General features: G+C 46.4%; 1 protein-coding gene and 1 long non-coding RNA gene across 2 annotated transcripts; one reads left to right on the top strand and one right to left on the bottom strand.

Annotated features, from left to right (window-relative positions):
* Positions 1 to 8,402: 8,402 nt before the first annotated feature.
* Positions 8,403 to 15,002, bottom strand: LOC112644925 (zinc finger protein 154-like). The gene is made up of 3 exons (XM_025423715.3): positions 14,869 to 15,002; positions 11,911 to 12,037; positions 8,403 to 10,566 (listed from the first exon to the last, which is right to left on the bottom strand). Exons 1-3 carry the CDS (start codon positions 14,899 to 14,901, stop codon positions 9,179 to 9,181), a joined length of 1,548 nt encoding a protein of 515 aa, XP_025279500.2. The 5' UTR covers positions 14,902 to 15,002; the 3' UTR covers positions 8,403 to 9,178.
* Positions 15,003 to 15,138: 136 nt separating this feature from the next.
* Positions 15,139 to 18,020, top strand: LOC125753126 (uncharacterized). The gene is made up of 2 exons (XR_007404187.1): positions 15,139 to 15,278; positions 16,633 to 18,020. It is a non-coding gene; the product is annotated as an uncharacterized LOC125753126 (long non-coding RNA).
* The last annotated feature ends 2,417 nt before the right edge of the window (positions 18,021 to 20,437 follow it).

The raw sequence follows: 20,437 nt of genomic DNA, 5'->3' as shown, positions 1-20,437 counted from the left end.
TCAAAACACTTTACTTTTAAAAACATTCATTTTTGTCATCAACAGATGGATCCAAATCATATCAAATCAGTATGCACACTATTGAAGCAGAGCCTAACTTGCTCAGGTTTCCAGAGGCTAGGTGAACAGAAGGAAGGGAAATACACAACTCTGGGCCACTCTGCCCTGTCCTAAACAAGGTGGAGGGGACAGTGACAGGGCTTGTGTGAAGTTCACAGTCCAGAAGCACAAACTCACTGGAAGACTGAGACCCGTGGGATATGTCAATACATTTATAAAAACAACAACAACAACAACAAAAAAAACCTTTAAACAACAAATAAAACTTAAGATTACAAACTTTAAAAATTCACTCCTAGGATGCCTTGGTGGCTCAGCAGTTGAGCATCTGCCTTTGGCCCAGGGCATGATCCCAGAATTTGGGATCAACTCCTGCATCAGCCTCCTTGCAGGGAGCCTACTTCGTCCTCAGCCTATGTCTCTGCCTCTCTCTCTCTCTCTCTCTCTCGCTGTCTCTCATGAATAAATAAATAAACATCTTTTAAAAAAAGTTCACTCCTAAAGAACTTGAAGGTGGGGATCCCTGGATGGCTTAGCAGTTTAGCACCTGCCTTTGGCCCAGGGCCTGACCCTGGAGTCCCGGGATCAAGTCCCACGTCAGGCTCCCTGCGTGGAGCCTGCTTCTCCCTCTGCCTGTCTCTGCCTCTCTCTGTGTGTCCCTCATGAATAAATAAATAAAATCCTAAAAAAAAATAAAAAATAAAAAAATTGAAGAGGAAATTAGAATGCAAAATAAATCAGTACTGCTCTGGGCATAAAACCAAACCACACAAACTGACACCTAATCATGAATGTATAACAATCCCCTTCTCCCCACACTTGGTACCACACCTGTCTACACTAGTTCTTCAATGAGTACCTCATCCATAGACCTCAAGACAACATCACAAGGCATAATGAAAAAGTTTGCAGAGACCAAGCAAGCCTTCAAACTAGGCTCAGACAAGGCAGAGATGTGGAATTATAAGACCAGGAATTTAAGGCAGCCCCGGTGGCGCAGCGGTTTTGCACCGCCTGAAGCCTGGGATGTGATCCTGGGGACCCCGGATCGAGTCCCACGTTGGGCTCCCTGCATGGAGCCTGCTTCTCCCTCTGCCTGTGTCTCTGCCTCTCTCTCTCAATCTGTGTGTCTCATGAATAAATAAATAAGATCTTAAAAAAAAGACCAGGAATTTAAAACAAATGTGATTAAGACACTAAAGGCTGTACTGGATAAAGTAGTGTGCAGAAACAGGCATTGTAAACTGAGATAGAAATTCTAAATAACAGAAATGCTAAAGATCAAAAACTAGGAGAAATGAAGAGTGCTTTGGTAGGCTTATCAGTTAAGAATCTGGCTTGAAGTTCTCTCAGAAAAACCTAGGAAACTGGAAAAAAAACAAATGGAAAGGCCTGAAAAAGAAAGTGGACTATACAACTGTGGGACAACCACAAAAACTGTCAATCATGAGTTCTAGGAATAAAAGAATAAATAAAACAAAGGACATTGACTAAAAACCCTCCAAAACAGAACGTGGCACACTCAGGTGGGTTCACTGGTGCGCTCTTCTCAACATTTACGAAAGAAATTGTACCAATACTCTATATTCTCTTTCAGAGGGTAGAGACTGAGGAAATAAGTCCCAACTCCTTCTAAGAGGCTAGGATGACCCTAACAGGCAAACCAAACAACTCAATGACAAGAAAACTTAAGACCTTCTCTCTCATGAACATAGATGCAAAAATCCTCACCAAGATGCCGCCACTCACCGATTAGAATGGCCAAACTGGGGATCCCTGGGTGGCGCAGCGGTTTGGCGCCTGCCTTTGGCCCAGGGCGCGATCCTGGAGACCCGGGATCGAATCCCATGTCGGGTTCCCGGCGCATGGAGCCTGCTTCTCCCTCTGCCTGTGTCTCTGCCTCTCTCTCTCTCTCTCTCTCTCTCTGTGACTATCATAAATAAATAAATAAAAATTAAAAAAAAAAAAAAAAAAAAAAGAATGGCCAAACTGGAACACTGAAAACAGCACAGGCTGGTGAGGATGTGGGACAACACCAACTCTCATTCCTTGCTGGTGAGAATAGTACAGCACCTTTGGAGGGCACTGGCAGTTTCCTACAAAACTAAACATACGGTTAGTATATAATTTGGCAGTTGTGCTCCTTTATATTTACCCAAAGGAGTTGAAAACTTGGGGCCATGCAAAAATCTGCACACAATTGTTTCTAGCAGTTTTATTCATAATTGCCAAAACTTGGAAGCAACCAAAATATCTCCTTAGTGGGTGAATGGATAAACAGTGATCATACAATGAACACAGTTCACTACTAAAAACAAGTGAACTAAGCCATGAAAAGCCATGAGGGAACCTTAAGTGCATATTACCAAGTGAAAATAGCCAATCTAAGGAGATTTCATACTGTATGATTTCAACTATTTGACATCCCGGATATATATCCATGAAACAAAACTACTACTAACTAGCCCTGCAAGTCCCTTCCCCTTTCTGGGCCCTATTTTATTTTCTACAAAGGGAGAAAATGGGCCTTTGGATTTCTAGGCTCTTATCCTGGGACACATGGGTGGCACAGTTGTTTAACCATCCGACTGTTATATTCAGCTCAGGTAATCTCACGGTCTTGAGATGGAGATCCCAGTTGGGCTCTGTGGTCACTGAAAAGTCTGCTTGAGTTTGTATTTCTCTCCTTTTGTCCAACCGCTAAATTAATAAACATATCTCTAAGACTTTTTCTTGTTCCACCTTTCTAAGGTTAATTCATTCTACTTTTTTTTTTTTAATTTTTTTTTTTTTTTTTTTTTTTTTTAACGATAGTCACACAGAGAGAGAGAGGCAGAGACACAGGCAGAGGAAGAAGCAGGCTCCATGCACCGGAAGCCCGATGTGGGACTCGATCCCGGGTCTCCAGGATCGCGCCCTGGGCCAAAGGCAGGCGCCAAACCGCTGCGCCACCCAGGGATCCCTAATTCTTTCTACTTTAAAGCCATAAAGGGGGACACTGGGTGGCTCAGTGGTTTGGTGCCTGCCTTCGGCCCAGGGCGTGATTCTGAAGACCTGGGATTGAGCCCGGCTTTGGGCTCCCTGCATGGAGCCTGCTTCTCTTTCTTTCTGTGTGTGTCTCTGCCTCTCTCTCTGTGTCTCTCATGAATAAATAAATAAAATCTTTAAAAAAAAAATAAAGGGATATCTCAATCTTTGTTGGATGTATTAGATCAAATAAAAAGGAATAATAGAGACACATAAAATAACATCTATTTAAAATATCAGAAAATAGCAAGTTTTGAATATTTTTACACAGCTTAATTCAGGCACCCTTGACTTAAATTGCTCATATTTAAAACGTACATTCTGTCATTTACATGCTTATGGTATTAAAGGTTACCTTCTACTCTTTGTAATTTATCATTCTCACCACATGAAATTACTGAAGACATATTCTACAGTTTGTAATGGTATCTTCAGATACACTCCCAAATAGAAAACACTATTAGGAGGTTGTCATTCTGTCATTATTTATCATTCTAAGTTCCTTCTTTCATATACCCCCATGAACTTAGTGGTTTCCTTGCGATCCCAGACATGATGTCGTTCAAGCCTAACACCTTCAAATATGTTTCTAAAATGGAAACAAACACTCCTGTAAGACCCTAAAACCTTTGTTACATGACACCAAAACACTTGAAATTATGAAGTCATTTTAAGTGCTGGGTTTTGTCAGCTGTGTTGGTTATTTAATGCAGATTGATTTCAATCAGGATGGGAAATTCAGCCTCAGCCAAATATTTGGTGAACCTTTCAAATCTTTTTTTTTTTTTCTTTTTAATAAAGTAGGCTCTATGCCCAACATGGGTCTTGATCTCATGACCTTGAGATTAAGAGACCCAGGCAGTACAGACTGAGCCAGCCAGGTGTCCTTCTTGTGAGTCTTTTAACCTATATGTACCACTTACCACTTTTAGTTTTTATTGTTCACTTGGTGAGGTTGCTAGGCCTTTTGTCCATTAGAATTTGCTACAGGTAGTTCAATAGGCTATGCACTCCAAATAGTTGTTCTCCCTGGTGATAAAACAAAAAAGTATTCCTGCTGTGCATCACCCCCTCTTCCCTCTTGGCAGGGTAGGGGGGGAAGGGTTGAGGCAAATGAATTACAACTGTGCTCTATCCAAATGCTTGTGGGGGGTTCTGGAGAAAATCCCTCCCCGTGTGCTTTACCTGAGTCTCCACCCTCAGATCTCCAGCTTTTGAAAGTAGCATGGATAGGGAAGTTGTTTTCCTTTCAAAGAAGGACATGTAATAATAATTTTTCCCATGTCAGAGTGTAGAGATGATGCATGAGACCAGATTGATGGGCCCAACCCACAAACCACTATATTCTGTGGGGAGGGAATCTCTAAGGGGTAAGGCAGGGTTTTTCTACATCTTGTCCCATAACCCACTCTTGGGATAGGGTGCTGAGGACTGTCCCAAGCAATGGGTTGTGACAGTAGCCACAGGGATTGTTGGGGGAATAGCTACAGACCTCCTGCTCCTAAGCCTAATCCCACCCCATTCTGGGCTGATAGGATTTTATTTATTTGCTCCCTTGGACAACCGCACCTTGGGCCCCACTTTCTCCAGGATGCCAGCTGCACTAGCTGTGTGCAAATGACGTGTCCTGTGCATTTTAACTTTTTTTTTCGTAATACAAATATTCTGGTTTTTGTATTTTTGTGTGTATTTTAATCTTAAGGCCCTCGTTCCTGCACTGTGTTCTCAGGTACATGAACAATCTCAGGGATAAGTCGGCAGCAGCTCCAGGTCTGCACAGCAGGAATTGTTGAAATGGGGCAGATGCAATAGAACACATTGGGTGATGTGTGTCTGATCCTGGGTTCTCGTCTCCCCTGCTTGCTGCCCCCTCTAGTGATTGTATTTGTCTGGGTTTTGTAGGTTTTCATGAATAGCTGATTGGGTGATTGCTAGGTGGCCTGCTTTGTGTAAATATAATGTGTTGGTCTTCTCCATGTCCTTTTGGGGTTTTATTGTTTACAAACTTTTCTGTATTGAGAAAAATAGCCAAAGCATCTTTGACAAAAGGTTCTGCACCAGGAAAAGAAACTGGAACGTAGCTTGGTGACCCCTCTTAAAGTGTGGCGGCCTTGGACTATCCTTTTGTATTCCCTTCCCGTATTTCCTTTTTTGGGCCAGATCTTCTGTCCTAAAAACTTAACTCCTACCCTACCCTTCTATCCCCCCCCTCCCAAGAAAAGGCCCCACACATACACATTTCACATTCTAAAGAAGCGAAGAACACTTCCTCCCTTGTTCCCAAACTCCTGTGTCAAGACCATTCCTTGATGTGATTCATACTAATATACTTGTATTTGGATGAACAAACCTACTTTAATCTCTCCAGGCTGAGGGTAGAGGGAAGCAGAAGCAACGAGGGGGGCCTTGAATGTAGAAAGTAGGGTCAGGAGACCAAGAAAGGAAGATGAATGTATATCCAAGTCACTCAGGAACTTTTATGCAGGTGCAAGAAACTTCTGTCAAAGTGGCCACAAGATTGTTTAATAGGAGATGGACAAATGTAACTCCATGTTTACTGCTAGAAACCAAAGCTTTGTGAAATCTTGATTTTATTGGGGCGAGGAGGGGGGTGGTAGTAGGAAAGCTGTACCTATCTGTTCTTAACCTGATCCCTTCCCCTCATTTCTGAACTGCAGGAGACTGAGCCCTCTTGGGCTTTAGTGACTCCATCTCTGGGGAATGTTTATTTGATGGTTGATGTTGCTGTGCCGGGTACTTCCTTTCCCACTTGATATTGTCTTGTAACACACATGCTGACCCTTTTCCCTTCTCTCTTTACCTTGGGAAAATACAATGAATAAAAACTTATTGGTACTGGAAAAAAAAAAAAAGAAGAAGAAGAAGAATTTGCTACAGGGACGCCTGGGTGGCTCAGTGGTTGAGTGTCTGCCTTCGGCTCAGGGAGTAATCCCGGGTCCAGAGATTGAGTCCCACATCTGGCTCCATGTGAGGAGTCTGTTTCTCCCTCTGTATCTCTCTCTCTGTGTCTCTCATGAATAAATAAATAAAATCTTTTTTTAAAAATTTGCTACAGTGTAAATGTGGCTTGTTGATTCTTTCATGCTCAGGCTCCCCCCACATTTCTTGTACATTAGCCTTGTTCAACATCATGAAACATCAGAGAAATGCAACCAGGACCACAGTGAGATAATGCTTCACATTTACTTAAAGAGTTTAAACTTAAAAAGATTAACCTTACCCAATATTAGCAAAGATACCAGAGAACTGGAACTCTCATACACTGCAAGTGGGAATACAAAAGGAATAATCATTTTCCATGACAATTTGGTATTCTTTAAGAGGTCATACATTCATTCACCTACACTCAGATTCCAGTATGGACAAGAGAAAGGAACAATACCAATAGGAACAGTGCTATCCAAATCCAATAGCAGTTTTTTTTTTTCTCTCTCTTTTCTTTTTTTTAGAAGGGTTTTTAGGGATTTGGGGGATGGTTGCAATTTTATTTATTTACTCAGAAAGCCCCAGCAGGGCAGAGGTGGGCAGTCGCCAGGGAGGGAGGGTGGGGCAGAGGGAAAGGGAGAGAGAGAATCTTAAGCAGGCTCCACACCCACAGCAGAGCTCAACACAGGGTTCACTGGGCTTGAGCTCACAACCCTGAGATCGTGACCTGAGCCCAAATCAAAAGTCGGAATGCTTAACCAACGAGGCACCCAGGCGCCCCTTCTGCCGCAGTTTTACCTACAGCCATCCAAACTGGAAGCAATTAAAATATCCATAAACACATGCATACATAAATAGTGCATTGTCGATAAAACATACTTCTCAAAGATACAAAGAATGGACTGCTCATATAAGCATCATAGGTGAACTTTAAAAGGAGTATGTCACATGAGGGGACCTAAGGAAAAGGACGACGAAACGCTTTAAGACTTCATATAAATTCTAGAAAATACAAACTTATCTAGTATAATGAAAAGCAACTCAATGCCTGCCTCCAGGAGAGATTATTAAAGGTCACAAAGTAAATGTGGGTGTGATGAAAAGGCTGATTAATCATGATTGATGGCTTCATGGGTTTATGTGAATGTCAAAATGTCAAATTGCAACAATTTAATGATGGACACTGAACGCCATTTACACCTTATTATAACTTAAGAAAAGTATATGATTCAAGTTGTCTGGATTCCATACGCTTTAGAACAAGTTTGCCACCATAGTGACTCCACCGTCTGTCTCCTCATCAGAAGGAACTTGCCTCAGTGGTAGCAAAAATAGGTGAGCAGTAAAGGTGTTTCCAGTTCATTAAACAGGGATACTGGCTGAGTCACAAAGACCTCATTGCTGCACTAAGAGATCTCTCCTGTCTCTGTCCTGTTTTGCTGCCACGCACAGTAATGGCCTTTGGACAGCCCAGAGGCACCAAGGAATCCACAAAACCTTTAGAGTATTTTTTCTGACAGGTCCTCAGCTACACAGGATAGATCCTTCTGGAGGTCCTGAGAATTTCTGAACCTGCCCATCCTTCATAGTCCTGGTGCCTAAACATTGTGCATGCTCTTCTCAAAGAGGCACATTCCAACCACTTTCTTGGTCTCCTGCACTATTAATCCAGTGTTTCTGGGACCATGATCATTCCCCTGGCATTACACTCTCAAAACTAGTGATGTTACCCTTCAGAATTCAGGATACCAAGACCCGTGGCTCTGCTGCTGGGCCTGGGGAATAGATTTCCTTCACCAGCGCTGAGCACCATGCCATCCATACCCCCCGTGAACAAGAGAACAGGATCACGTTGCTCAGAAGCACTGAAGGTTGTCAAATAACCAACAACTGCCTCCTCTTTGAGTTGAAATGCCAACCCCACAAAACATCCTGGCATCCAACTAGAAGTTAGGACCACAGAGCCCTGTAGTCTTTCCTTAAAGGCTCTGAGCAGCCAAAGGCTTTGAACAGCTATCTTCTGCCATCATACAGTCCCTTCTGAGGTACACAACTCTGTTCACCCCTTCATGCTAGCAAATAGTTGCTTTCAACACACACACACAGTGAACAGACTCCCCAAGATTAATGGTGGCTTAGGGCGGCCCGGGTGGCTCAGCAGTTTAGCACCGCCTTCAGCCCAGGGTGTGATCCTGGAGACCCGGGATTGAGTCCCACGTCAGGCTCCCTGCATGGAGCCTGCTGCTCTCTCTGCCTGTGTCTCTGCCTCTCTCTCTCTCTCTCTTTCTCTCTCTGTCTCTCATGAATAAATAAATAAAATCTTAAAGAAAAAAAAAGTAAAGACACAAAAAAAACCAAACAAACAAAGATTAATGGTGGCTTAAACAATACGATCTTTACTGTCACAGAGCACGAGCGATGGGAGGCAGACTGTTCCTGGGTTGGTGACTTGGAGACTGGGGGATTGCATCATCATAGAGTTTCACAAGGACCACAATGTCCCCGAATAATGTAGTCCACCTTTTCAAATCACCAGTAATCCTCTAGGACAAAACTGGGTGAGATCCATGCCTTCTCTTCAGGGAGGAAAAATAGGAAAGGAGTCAGCGCTCAGGCAACTCATTAGTCATCCAGCAATTGCCCTGACACTGGGGGATGGCCCTGGGCAGGTTGGAAAAGTACGATGCAGCTGCCGCACACCTGGGATTTATACAGATGTTTGAATGCGTGCAACACAGGCAAATGGCACCCTCACAAGGGATCTCTTCCAGTGTTGTTACATTCCACTTATAAATACCTGCACATTTAAGGTAGTTCTCCCATCTGCAATTTGTGATATCCTCTGAGGTGAGTCCTTCGGGTGAAGGCTCTCCCAGAGTCACTGCATTCAGAAGGCCTTTCACTACCACGAGTTCTCTGGAGTGCAATGAGGCTAGCCTCTGGTTGGCCACTTCCCACAATTGCCACCACATTCACAGGCTTTCATTTAAGGAGATAACGTGGTGTTGTAAGAGCTTGGACTTCTAGGTAAATATTAGCCTACGTTCAAATACTCACAAAGCCTTTTTCAATGTGAAAATTTGAATGGTCACTGAAATGGAAGACACGTCAAACGTTTCCCAAAGTCACTGTACTCCTAAAGCCTTTATCCAGTGTGCACTTTTCCGTGCTTAATGAGGCTGGAACTATGGCTAAAGGATTTGCCACATTCGTGGCACCTGTAAGGTCTTTCTCCAGTGTGAATTCTCCTGTGTTTAATGAGGCTGGAGTTTTGAGTGAAGGATTTTCCACATTCACTGCACTCATAAGGTCTCGATCCAGTGTGTACTCTCTGGTGTTTGAGAAGACTGGAACTGTAAGTAAAGAATTTCCCACACTCGCTGCACTCATAAGGCCTTTCTCCCGTGTGAACTCTCCGATGTTGAAGCAGCGCAGAGCTTTGGCTAAAAGATTTCTCACATTCGCTGCACTTATAAGGCCTTTCTCCACTGTGAACTCTACGGTGTTCAATGAGGCTGGAGTTTTGAGTGAAGGATTTTCCACATTCGCTGCACTCATAGGGCCTTGATCCCGAGTGAACCCTCTGGTGTTTAATGAGACTGGAGTGGTAGGTAAAGAATTTCCCACATTCACTGCACTCATAAGGCCTTTCTCCAGTGTGAACACTGCGGTGTTGAAGGAGTGCAGAGCTTTCACTGAAGGATTTCCCACATTCACTACACTCATAGGGCCGTTCCCCAGTGTGAATTCTCCGATGTTTAATGAGGTTGGACTTGTTGCTAAATAATTTCCCACATTCAGCACACTCGTGAGGCCTTGCTCCAGTGTGAACTCTCCGGTGTTGAATGAGGCTAGAGCTCTGCCTGAAGGACTTCCCACATTCCCCACACTCGTAAGGCTTTTCCCCAGTGTGCACTCTCCAGTGGTCACTGAGGCTGTAGCTTTTGCTAAAAGATTTACCACATTCACTGCACATAAAGCATCTTTCTCTAGAGAGGTCTCTCTGGGGATGAACAAGTGCATGTGTGCAAGTGAAGTCCTGCGTGCCTTTTCCCCAGTTGTGTTGTGCTTTCCTTCCACGAGAGGATGCCCCGTACTCGGTTCTCCTGCATGACTTCTCCCTGGCGTGTGTGGCCTGATGCTGGAGCAGTCTTGAGGTGGCCAAGCTGTCCCTCACAACCTCCCCACAGGAAAAAGGTTTCCCTGATACACAGAATTCATTGTCCTTCACAAAAGAGGCTCTGCCCATGCTGCTTCTGAAGCATTTCTCTCCGGTGTGCTGCTTCTGGTGCTGAAGGTTTGCACCAAAATACCACTGTTTCTCACAGGCCCCAATCTGGTAGTGATTCTGTCCACAAAGTGTTGCCTGGTGCTCAGTGGAGAGCAAAATGTCTCTCAGGTCCTGGCCACACACCTCACGAGGATGGGCCTCTTGGGGAGACACAACTGCCTTCAAAATCCTGACCTGTGACACTCCTTGCACAGACACTCTCTGCTCAGGGACCTCCTCATCTTCTGCTCCAAGCCTACAACCTGAAAGCAAGAAATGCTGGTGAAGTGCATGCTGCCTTTGGTGGGAGGGGGCAGCTCCTATACGAGCTACAAATGTGTGTCTAACAAACCCAGGAACCAGTGAATGGGATTGTTTGCAGGACTGGGGAGATGGTTCAGGTTGAGGATGGGGCTGCTTAGCAGTGGCAGGCACAAAATGAGCACAAAGAGCACAGAATGGGAGAGGCCTCATGAGGTGAAGGATGCAAGCATGTGGTGTGACACAGAGGAGAGAGATGGTCTGCAATTCATTCCTCTGCAAATAACTTTCCAAAGAAACGTATCTCCTACTGACACACCTATTCCATGCAGAAGGGTGTGTCAAGACCCAAGGAAATAGAACTGGAACCTGGCAGGCGGTGTTCAAGGACTGCTTAAGAACACAGGCATACCTCTTGACATACAGCAGCCAATGTGCAAAGTACTGTTGGTGGAGTGGCAGGAAAAACAAGTGAGATATGGATCCCAGAAATGTGAGGTTCACCTCAGGCCAGAAGCAAGAGTGACAAGTAACAGACTTGACAAGTCGGCAAAGTGCCAAGAAAGGGAAAGAAAAGATAGAAATGAAATGTGGACTCTGGCATCAAAATACTAGTCAAACAGAATGGGCTTCTGGTATGACCTGAACACACAGCATCTCCCCCAGGTACCACTGCAGGCCCGGCTTCCTCTGAGCCATCATGTTGTATGTGGGTCAATGTACCCACTGTGAACCACCACAGGCTCTCCAATCCAACCCCACGCCCATAATCAGCAAGTACATGGCAACTTTATGATACAAGTGCTAAGGAAAAGACAGGACAGATGAGCAGCCATCAGTATCCCAGAACAACGCAGCACACGACAGCCCATGGCAAAGAGAACTAAATAGTCCCCAGAGAAGTCTGGACAGGGTTTCTCTCACGAGAACAGCCCATGCTCCATAGAAGTAGTAACTTTGTCAAGAGACAGCAAGTCCTGACATAGGCAGGCACGAGGAAGCCTCAGCTAGAGAAAAGCAGCAGACCTGGAGCATGCAGATATCCTGCATCTAGACAAAGTCACCCAGTCAGGGAGAGGGCAAGAAAGCTGATATCCATTAGGTTCACTGCAAGACTCCTGACCCCGATTCCTTCCCTGAAAGGCAGCAGGAAAGCTAGTGTTGGGGCGGCTGCTCAAGGAAGGAAGGCAGTTCACTGACCTCAGCCTTAGCAACTACAGCACCTACCCATAGAACGGGGGAAGGAAGCAATGCTCATGGCCCCTGTGCAAAGACAGACTGCTCCTGGGGACAAAGGGAAGGGCAGAGACTAGCTCAGGGCACAGGGGTGGGGTTGAGGGTCTTACCCAAGGAGGTTATAAGTGCCAAGTTCTCCAGCATCACATCCTGGTACAGACATCTCTGAGCCTCATCAAGGAGACCCCATTCCTCCCAGGAGAAGTACACGGCCACGTCTTCAAAGGTCACCCTGCCCTGGCATGATGGGGACAGATGAAACCACAAAAAGCCCCTCTCCCAAGAACCCATTTCCCTTTTCCCACCCACATCTACCCTATGCCCATCCCCCCCCGATCTCCCCATCTGACAGGAGAAACCAGGCCCCAGTGCCTGGGTGCCATGGCACCACTGTCTCCTCATGGGCCCACTGATCACAGGGCCCGCTGACACAACAAGAGGCAGGTGGACACTAAGTTGCAGACCTGGCACAGAAGGATCCTCCCGGCCACCCAGGCTATTCCGCTGAATACCAGGGCCCTGGCATCACCAGGCATACTCCCTCTCCAAGTACACAACACTCTTGAGACTGGAGCCCAAGGCCACATGCCTATGGTCATCACTGCCTCACTGTCCCACACCACAGGAATCTCCCTGGCCTCCCCCCATGTTACTTGTATTTTAATCACCTCCTCTTCAACCCACTGGTGAGTGCAGGAGTCTCATCTTAGGGTTATGGGGATGGCCAAACACACGACACCTGACCCTGTACAGAGGAGACGGATAGCACTTTATTAATCATGTATATTCACAGCCTGGGAGAGGAGGACACCACACCCCACACAGGCCCACATGGGGGTGGCACTCTCAGAAAGAGTGAACAGCCGGGAGCTGTAGGATCTGAGCTTTGTGGGATCAAGAGGGTGAGGTACCTCCTGGTTCCTGTAAGAGGATGTGATTGGCTTTTCTGAATAACTCCATGGGCTGGTAGGGAACTGAAACCCATACAAAGGATAAGCAGGGGGATGCCTGGGTGGCTCAGTGGTTGAGCGTCTGCCTTTGGCTTAGGTCGTGATCCTGGGGTCCTGGGATCGAGTCCATAGGAACTGGGATCAGGCTGCCCACAGGGAGCCTGCTTCTCCCTCTGCCTATGTCCCTGCCTCTCTGTCAGTGTCTCTCATGAATAAATAAATAAAATCTTTCCAAAAAAGAAAAAGGGTGGGTGGGTGGGTGGGTGGGTGGGATAAGCAGGAAACACACCTTTGATGAAAGGCTGTTTCTTTAGGAGACCTTGCCAGTGGCAGAAGAGCGGGGAGAACTTATACTCACACCATGAGTTCCTCCACCTTTCACCAGACATAAAGTCATAACAGGGAACCTGTTATGTTTTAGGAACCGTATGTAGATCTCAAGATACCTCCTCTCAAAGTCCTCCTCCACCTGTACTGCACTTGTTGTCCCCTCAGCAATCACAATCTCCCTCTGTCCTGACCCTCATCCAAAGCCAAGGTTGCTGGGTGGCCTACCCCAGGCTTAGTGACTCTCACAGGTGATCACATCAGCACATTACACATGACCTTATTCCTCCAGGATGAAATACCCCAGGCCCTACTAAAGTCCTCACAAAACCCTGGTGGAGTTCAGAGTGGAGAAGCACTAGCGCAGTGCTGAGTGTCATCATCTTGTCTTAATTCCTCCTCAGCTCCGGATCCCTCTTCTGTCTACTCTTCTGCTGGAAACCTTGGCCACCTGCCCAGGTATCCAGTCTTGGACGCACTCTTCCTTCATGGCCACTCACATCTCTCATCGCTGAAGTCATACAATCAGCTAAGTATCCAGTCCTGGTTCCCTTTCCCCCCTCAACTTCCTGGCACCAGAAGAGCTTTATCACCATAACCAGAAGACTGCTCTTCACAAATGTGTCTCATGGCTCACTCACCCGGGGCCACACAGGAGCCATGATGGTTTTAGATGTCTCTCTTCTGAACCCCTCCCCAGATTTCCAGACCTGTGTGTTTGACTGCTCACTTAATGCATCCACTCAGTGCTCTCCAAAACATCTCCCACCAACATCACTCATCTCAGTTGATGGAGCTTCCATTCCTACAGCTGCTAAGAAAAAAACCCCTAGAGATAACCCCTGAATCCTCCATTTCACCCTGTCTCTGTCCACATAGAAAATACAGTTGTCACTTTTTAAAACACATATCCAGAATACAATGACATCGAACCCAGCACTCTGGTCCAAAAACCCTCACCTAGCCTATGACAGGAGCCTCCACCCTGATCGTCCTGCCTCCTCCCTCAGCCCATAGTCTATACTTCATGCTATGGCGGGATGGAGCCTATCAGGACCTTGGTAATACCACATGGCTGCTCATATCCAAGCCTCCCATTACCACCAGAGGACACACCCAACTTCCCAGGCAGTTATTCCAGTCCTGATTCCTGTCCGCCTTCCTGCTCTTTGCTCCCACCCTTAAGAAAAAAGAACGGTGGTTTCCTAGACAGTTCCAGCTGAGTATTAATTCAAGCATGTGCACACCGTGTTTGATGCTCCTGGGATAACCGTGCACACACCGGTTGTCAGAATGGCACTTCAGAGTCCCGGGACACAACAATGCAGAAGACAAGCGGGTGGGGGTCAGGTCAGGGCCAGTGAAGGCGTGGGCCACCTCCCACTTGTTCGTGTCGGCTCCATAAGCGCTTCTGCAGCCGTGGGAATTGGGGAGAGTCCAGCCTTTGACCGAGTCCACAGCGGGTTCCACGGACTCAAAGCTCCCTGTACCCTTGCCCGGCCCGGAAGACCAGGCCTGCGCTGGCAGGCAAGCTGTGTGCCTCAGCGCTCACTACCGCCCCTTAGGTGTGCCCCTCCCCTGCAGCCCGCTCCAGCCCGCCAGCGCGCGTGCCGGCGCTCACACACTGGGCCCCCGCCCACCCGCGCCTGCCTCTGCGGGACACGGGAGCCTGGGCCGCAGGGACGCGAGCAGACGCCCGGCGCTCCGGCCTCGAGGATTTGCGGCGGGGGGTGGGGGGGTAGGGCGGGCAGCGCGGGGAGGGCGAGGAGGGCCCAGGGGACGAGCGTTTACCTGCGTCGGGGCCCTGGACGCCGCCGCCGTCATCGGACTCGGGGTGGGGAGCGGACAGCCGGCCCGGGGGTCCCTGTTCTGTCCCCGGCGCGGGGCAGCCCGGGCGGCGTTTCCGAGCCGCGGACTCGCAACCGTGCAGCAGGGTCAGCGGCTCCTCGGGCCCCTTCTGTTGCGTCAGATCAATCTGAACGCAGAACGCCAGAGACTCTCACCAGGTGAGCCCTCAACAAGAGCAGCTGTCATGGCCGCCCTGAGGAGACAGCAGGAAGTCCCGCCCTCGCGATGGGGCCACACGCGGAAGAGCCTCTCTTTAAGTTCTCATTGGAGAGCGACGCTGCCACTCGACTCCGGGCATTTTGGGTAAAGTAGTCTCCGCTTTTACGAAGGCCGGGGTCAGGGACATCTGGCAGGTAAGGCCCGAGTCCTGCAGGTTAGTGCGTCTGAAAAGGCCGATTCTGTTGTTCTTCGCTTCCTCTTTGAGAGAATGTTATCATAGTCTTGCGCAGTGGTCTCTGCCACTGATCACCCAAATGTTTGGATACTTATTTCAGACCCAGCGAAATTCGCGGTCTCTTGGAGGCCGAGAATATTTCTGATGATCCTAAAGGCTACAAACCAAAGAAATACATCATTCCATAGCGTCTTTACGTCACAAGATGTCCTCGCTTAGTGGAAGTTAATATACATTACCTTATTTCAATTAGTATCTCATGGTCCCATTGGTGACTGTGTCACGCCTCAACAATATAGGCAGGTGGGCCGACAGATGGCACCTAAGCTCTGGCCCTGCCATTCACTGCCACAACACCCCCTCTTTCCAGGCAGTGCTCCTGGGGTTCATCAGGTCGCCTTTCCCAGACACCTCCATTACGTGGGCTCACCTTTACTGTTATGCCAGTATGGGGCTCCTGGGTCATGAGTGCGCAGACCCTTTCCGTGGGCACATTACTCTTGCTGCCACACCTCTCGCAACTGCATTCCCACAGCCACAGCTCCTCCTTGCCCTACATCATACTTATCTCCTCCACCTCTCTAATTATTACTCAGCATACATTGCCCAGAATACGCTTGGCAGATTCAGACAGGATCAAGTACTATCCCAGACTATGATTTCCCCATTGGCAGAGGCAGCCATGAGTCCTATCAAGAAGGCCTCCCTCCCTGTTCCTTGCTTCAATGTCGTTAACCAAGAATCAAATCAGATTCAGATCCCGATGGCTCTCCTGCGGTTGTCCTGCACTTGATATCCCCTCACCAACCTTCGGAGTCCTTGGTTGGAGCAGGGCAGAGAGGAGGGGGATTCTGGGGGTGGGGCGATCCCTATCCTGTCCTGGAGTCAATCACCTTGATCCTTACCTGGCACTATGGAGAAAACCAGGAGGAGAATGGGGGCGGTCCTGCCCTAACATCATTCCTAGGCAGGGAATTGCCCCTCTGCTGGGCTTACATTGGAGCAACTCACCTGTCCTTGGACCAGTGTTTTCTGGTTAATATAGGTCCCATTACTCCAGGGGCCTGTTGAGAAGGATGTCCTTAGTGTCATGTGCGGGAAAAGAAGAGGTCTTGGGTACCATAAGGGGCACTGGAAATTGCAGGGATTTCAAGGCAGAGGGCTGGGGACTTTGTGTTTTCTTAGAAGGGCCACAAGCATAATGCAGGGGAGTCATGTCTGCAATTCATCACATATATGTAGAGATAAAGGGGATGCAAATGTTTTCTGCTACCCGTCCCAAGTTCTCAGACTTTTTTTTTTTTTTTTTTAAGATTCTATTCACTTATTCATGAGAGACACAGAGAGAGGCAGAGAGGCAGAGACACAGGCAGAGGGAGAAGCAGGCTCCATGCAGGGAGCCCGACGTGGGACTCGATCCCGGATCTCCAGGATCAGGCCCTGGGCTGAAAGCAGCGCTAAGCTGCTGAGCTACCCGGGCTGCCCCTCTCCTCAGACTTTTATAACAAAAGACATTAACAAAAGAAAACCATAAGTTTATTAGTATGTATATCTCATATGTACATGAGAGAGAGTCTGGGTTGAATAACTCAAAGACATGGATTTGTTTTCAGTCTTACAGAACATCTTTAAGGAACAGTACAATATTAGAGAAGTAGCAAGACAAGGGAAAAGTACCTGAGTCTCTAGGGGTGGCATATTGTGGGAAGGCAAGCACAGATAGATAAAGGATAGTTAGTAAGGTGTGTTTTGTAAATTCCTATGGTGCTGTCGCCAGGCTGATAAGGGTCTAAAGTTGTCTTTGGTGATTAAATTTAGTCCTAGTAAATTTCTTTCCAGCTTTTAGGCAAATAGGAGGAGAGCATAGTGTTTTTCTGGTTTTTGCTGCTGCTTATTGCCTTTAGTTCAAAATAATTCTGTGATGAGTGATAATGTGGAGTTACATGAAGAGGACCTGTAGTTCCACTGATGGAGTCAGATCTTCACACAGGAACTAAATAAATGATGAAGAGAATGTCAAAGAGCCCTAGGGATCCTGAAAAAACAAAAGCAAAGCAGAGGGAAGACCCTAGAATTTGGGGCAACTTTACACTGGGCAACCCAGGAAGGGCTCTAAGAGAAGAGGATATGGGAGTAGTCTGGAATGAAGTGAAGGAGGGAACCCATATGGACAACAGATGAATAAAATATTTAAGTCTTGATGGTGATTGGCATTACAATAAGAGAACACAGGGCCTCTCGGCCATTTACATCCAAAGAGACACCTCATTTCTGCAATTATTGTAGCCCAACAGTTTAGTGGACTCACTTTCCAAAATCAAGTAATTGCCTTAAACAGGAAAATGGATTGTTATGGATTTGTTGGTGTATTTCAAATCCAACCATTTATGACTAAGTCAAGTTGTTGCTCCAGACAGTTGTTGTGACACGCTGTGCACAAACGCCCAGTTAGCCTGAAATCAGACTGCGCCTGTGCATGGTAGCTAGAATAGCATGCATAGTGATATGTACAGTTCTTAGAAATCCATGCCTATTCCCAGAACCCCACTTGAATAGTCCACACCCAAATAATAACCACCCTTAAGAATCAGAGCCCTGTATGTACCTGGCATGGCTCAGATCTTCCCGAGTGGGCGCATACTCAGTGTCCCTTGGAGTGTGTACTTTCACCTTGCAATAAAGCTTTTTCTGTCATACTTTACTGTGACTCATCCTTGAATGCTTTCTTAGTGGGGGAAGTCAAGAGCCTGGCACTAGCTGGTGGTTGAGGTCTCAGGGCCCAAGAACTCCCCTAGTTTCCAGTAAGGAGGGAGATTGTCAGTATTCCCATTCTATACTCAAGAAAATATATAGCAAGGGCAGTGAGGAGATTTACTTCAGGTCACAGCCCTGGAGAAGGGCCCAAGTAGAATGCACTTTGAGGTCTCTGGTCTCTGCAGCTCTGCTCTTCTCTGTGGCTCCCTCCATGCAAATGACACAGGGTCAGTGGGATTCTGAGAAATTACACTTTATACTTCCACACTGTATCTCATTGGATTCCTGAAGTGGGAACCTCCCCATATCATATCACCTCTGGCCTGGATTTAGTACATTAGTTTGGAAGTGACCCTCCACGGTCCCCAGACTCAACATCAAGGAGAGAGAAAGATGAAGTGTCCAGGAAAAACCTTCCTCTGTATTGGGGCACAAAATACATATGGGTGGGGGTGGAGGTCTAGCAGAAAAGGGCCTGGGAAACCCTCCACTCATCCCACCTGTGCTTCGCTATCAGTGCTACTACTATTGGCATAGGAGCTTGTAGCCAGAGGGGATCATGAGAGGTGGCAACCAGAACAGGTAGCACAGCCTCAGCAGGATCCAACCCAGGTCCTACAAAAGAATAGAGATTGGTTTCTTTCTCCTTACTCCTCTTCCCTGCTCACTCTCAAAGAGCAGCCTTGTTGAAACACAATACAACGAGATGGGATGACTCAAAAAATGTTGTCCCAAGCATCCAGAAGGACAGATATGCTATGGGCTGAGATTTTGAGGCTGTGTGTGGAGGAGATTTGGAGGAGCCATCAGGGCTTTTTAAAAAATATATTCCATTTTAGATATCTATTAGACCATGAGGTAGAATTTCAATACATAAGAAATAGGGAGAAGATCTTGAAATAAATTTCAGAACTCTATTTAGATTAGATATACTCTGTTTTAGCTTTTCTCTTTTTTTCTTTTGTCTTTCAATTTCTTTTTCTTTTATTCTTCCCTACTCCTCTTCCCTCTTTTCCCCATTTTTATCCCAAAAGCCTACCGCACCCAGTTTTACCAGGTGATCTCCCATCCAGATACTAACCAAGGTGGTACTAAAGCAGGATGGGCCATGGTTAGACGAAATGGGACACTTTCAGGGCAATATGACCATAGACTAGGTCTATTTTCAATAATAGCAGAAACAAACTTCAGGGCTGAATGGAAAGTGCAATGAAGAAAACTTGTCCTCCCATTTGTAAACTCTATTAACCACAGGTTATTAGGGAGCCCCCAAACAAACCATGTTTAGGAGTAGATGTCAGGTAATTTCTAGAAATTGATATCTGATAAAAGTCAGTTACTAGTTAGTTGGGAATTGATTTTTTTAAATAAGGCTATTAAAATATATGGAAATTTCACTGACAGCATTAAGGGGATATTTTCAGCTCCCATCTTAGAACTTAAAGTAAAAACATTTTTAGGGGCACCTGGGTGGCACAGTTGGTTGAGTGTCTTGACTCTTGGTTTCAGCTCAGGATCATGAGATCAAATCCCTTGTCAGGCTCTGAACTCAGGGCGGAGTCGGTTTGCGATTCTCCCACTCCCTCTGCCCCTCTCACTCATGCTCGCTCTCTCTCGCTCTCTCTCAAAAGAAAATAAATAAATCTTTAAAAAATATTTTAGCTTTCATCTTAGAGGTAGTAAATAAGGGTTCAAACATGAAGACAGACGATTTTCCTATATAAATGTATTAGAATAGATTTTTACAGTCTTGAACTGGACAGCTCATCATTAAGTGTTAATAGGAAGCCTTAAGTTTTACTGGCATACTCAAATCCATAAAAGTAAAAATTCAGTTAAAGGTGTACTATAGGGCAGCCCGGGTGGCTCAGTGGTTTAGCACTGCCTTCATCCCAGGGCCTTATCCTGGAGACCTGGGATCGAGTCCCACGTCAGGCTCCCTGCATGGAGCCTGCTTCTCCCTCTGCCTGTGTCTCTGACTCTCTCTCTCTCTCTCTCTCGCTCTGTGTCTCTCATGAATAAATAAATAAAATCTTTAAAAAAAAAGAAAGTAGACTGTAACAAAATATAACAAAAACAAACTAAAAATAAAAATGTAAAAAAATTTATATGTGACAGTATGTAATGGACTGTGCTAATTTCAATGCTGTAACTAATCATATTGGTTAAAGAGCAAATAAAACAGGCAATGTAGAGATGGCTCAGCGGTTGAGCGTCTGCCTTCAGCTCAGGGTGTGATCCTGAGATCGAGTCCTGCGTGGGGCTCCCCGCAGGGAACCTGCTTCTCCCTCTGCCTATGTCTCTGCCTCTCTCTCTCTGTTTCTCTCATGAATAAATAAACAAAATCTTTAAAACAAAAACAGG

Source organism: Canis lupus, chromosome 1 (genome assembly GCF_003254725.2).
Source record: "Canis lupus dingo isolate Sandy chromosome 1, ASM325472v2, whole genome shotgun sequence".
Classification (NCBI taxonomy): domain Eukaryota; kingdom Metazoa; phylum Chordata; class Mammalia; order Carnivora; family Canidae; genus Canis; species Canis lupus.
This window is presented reverse-complemented; position numbering and strand designations above follow the sequence as displayed.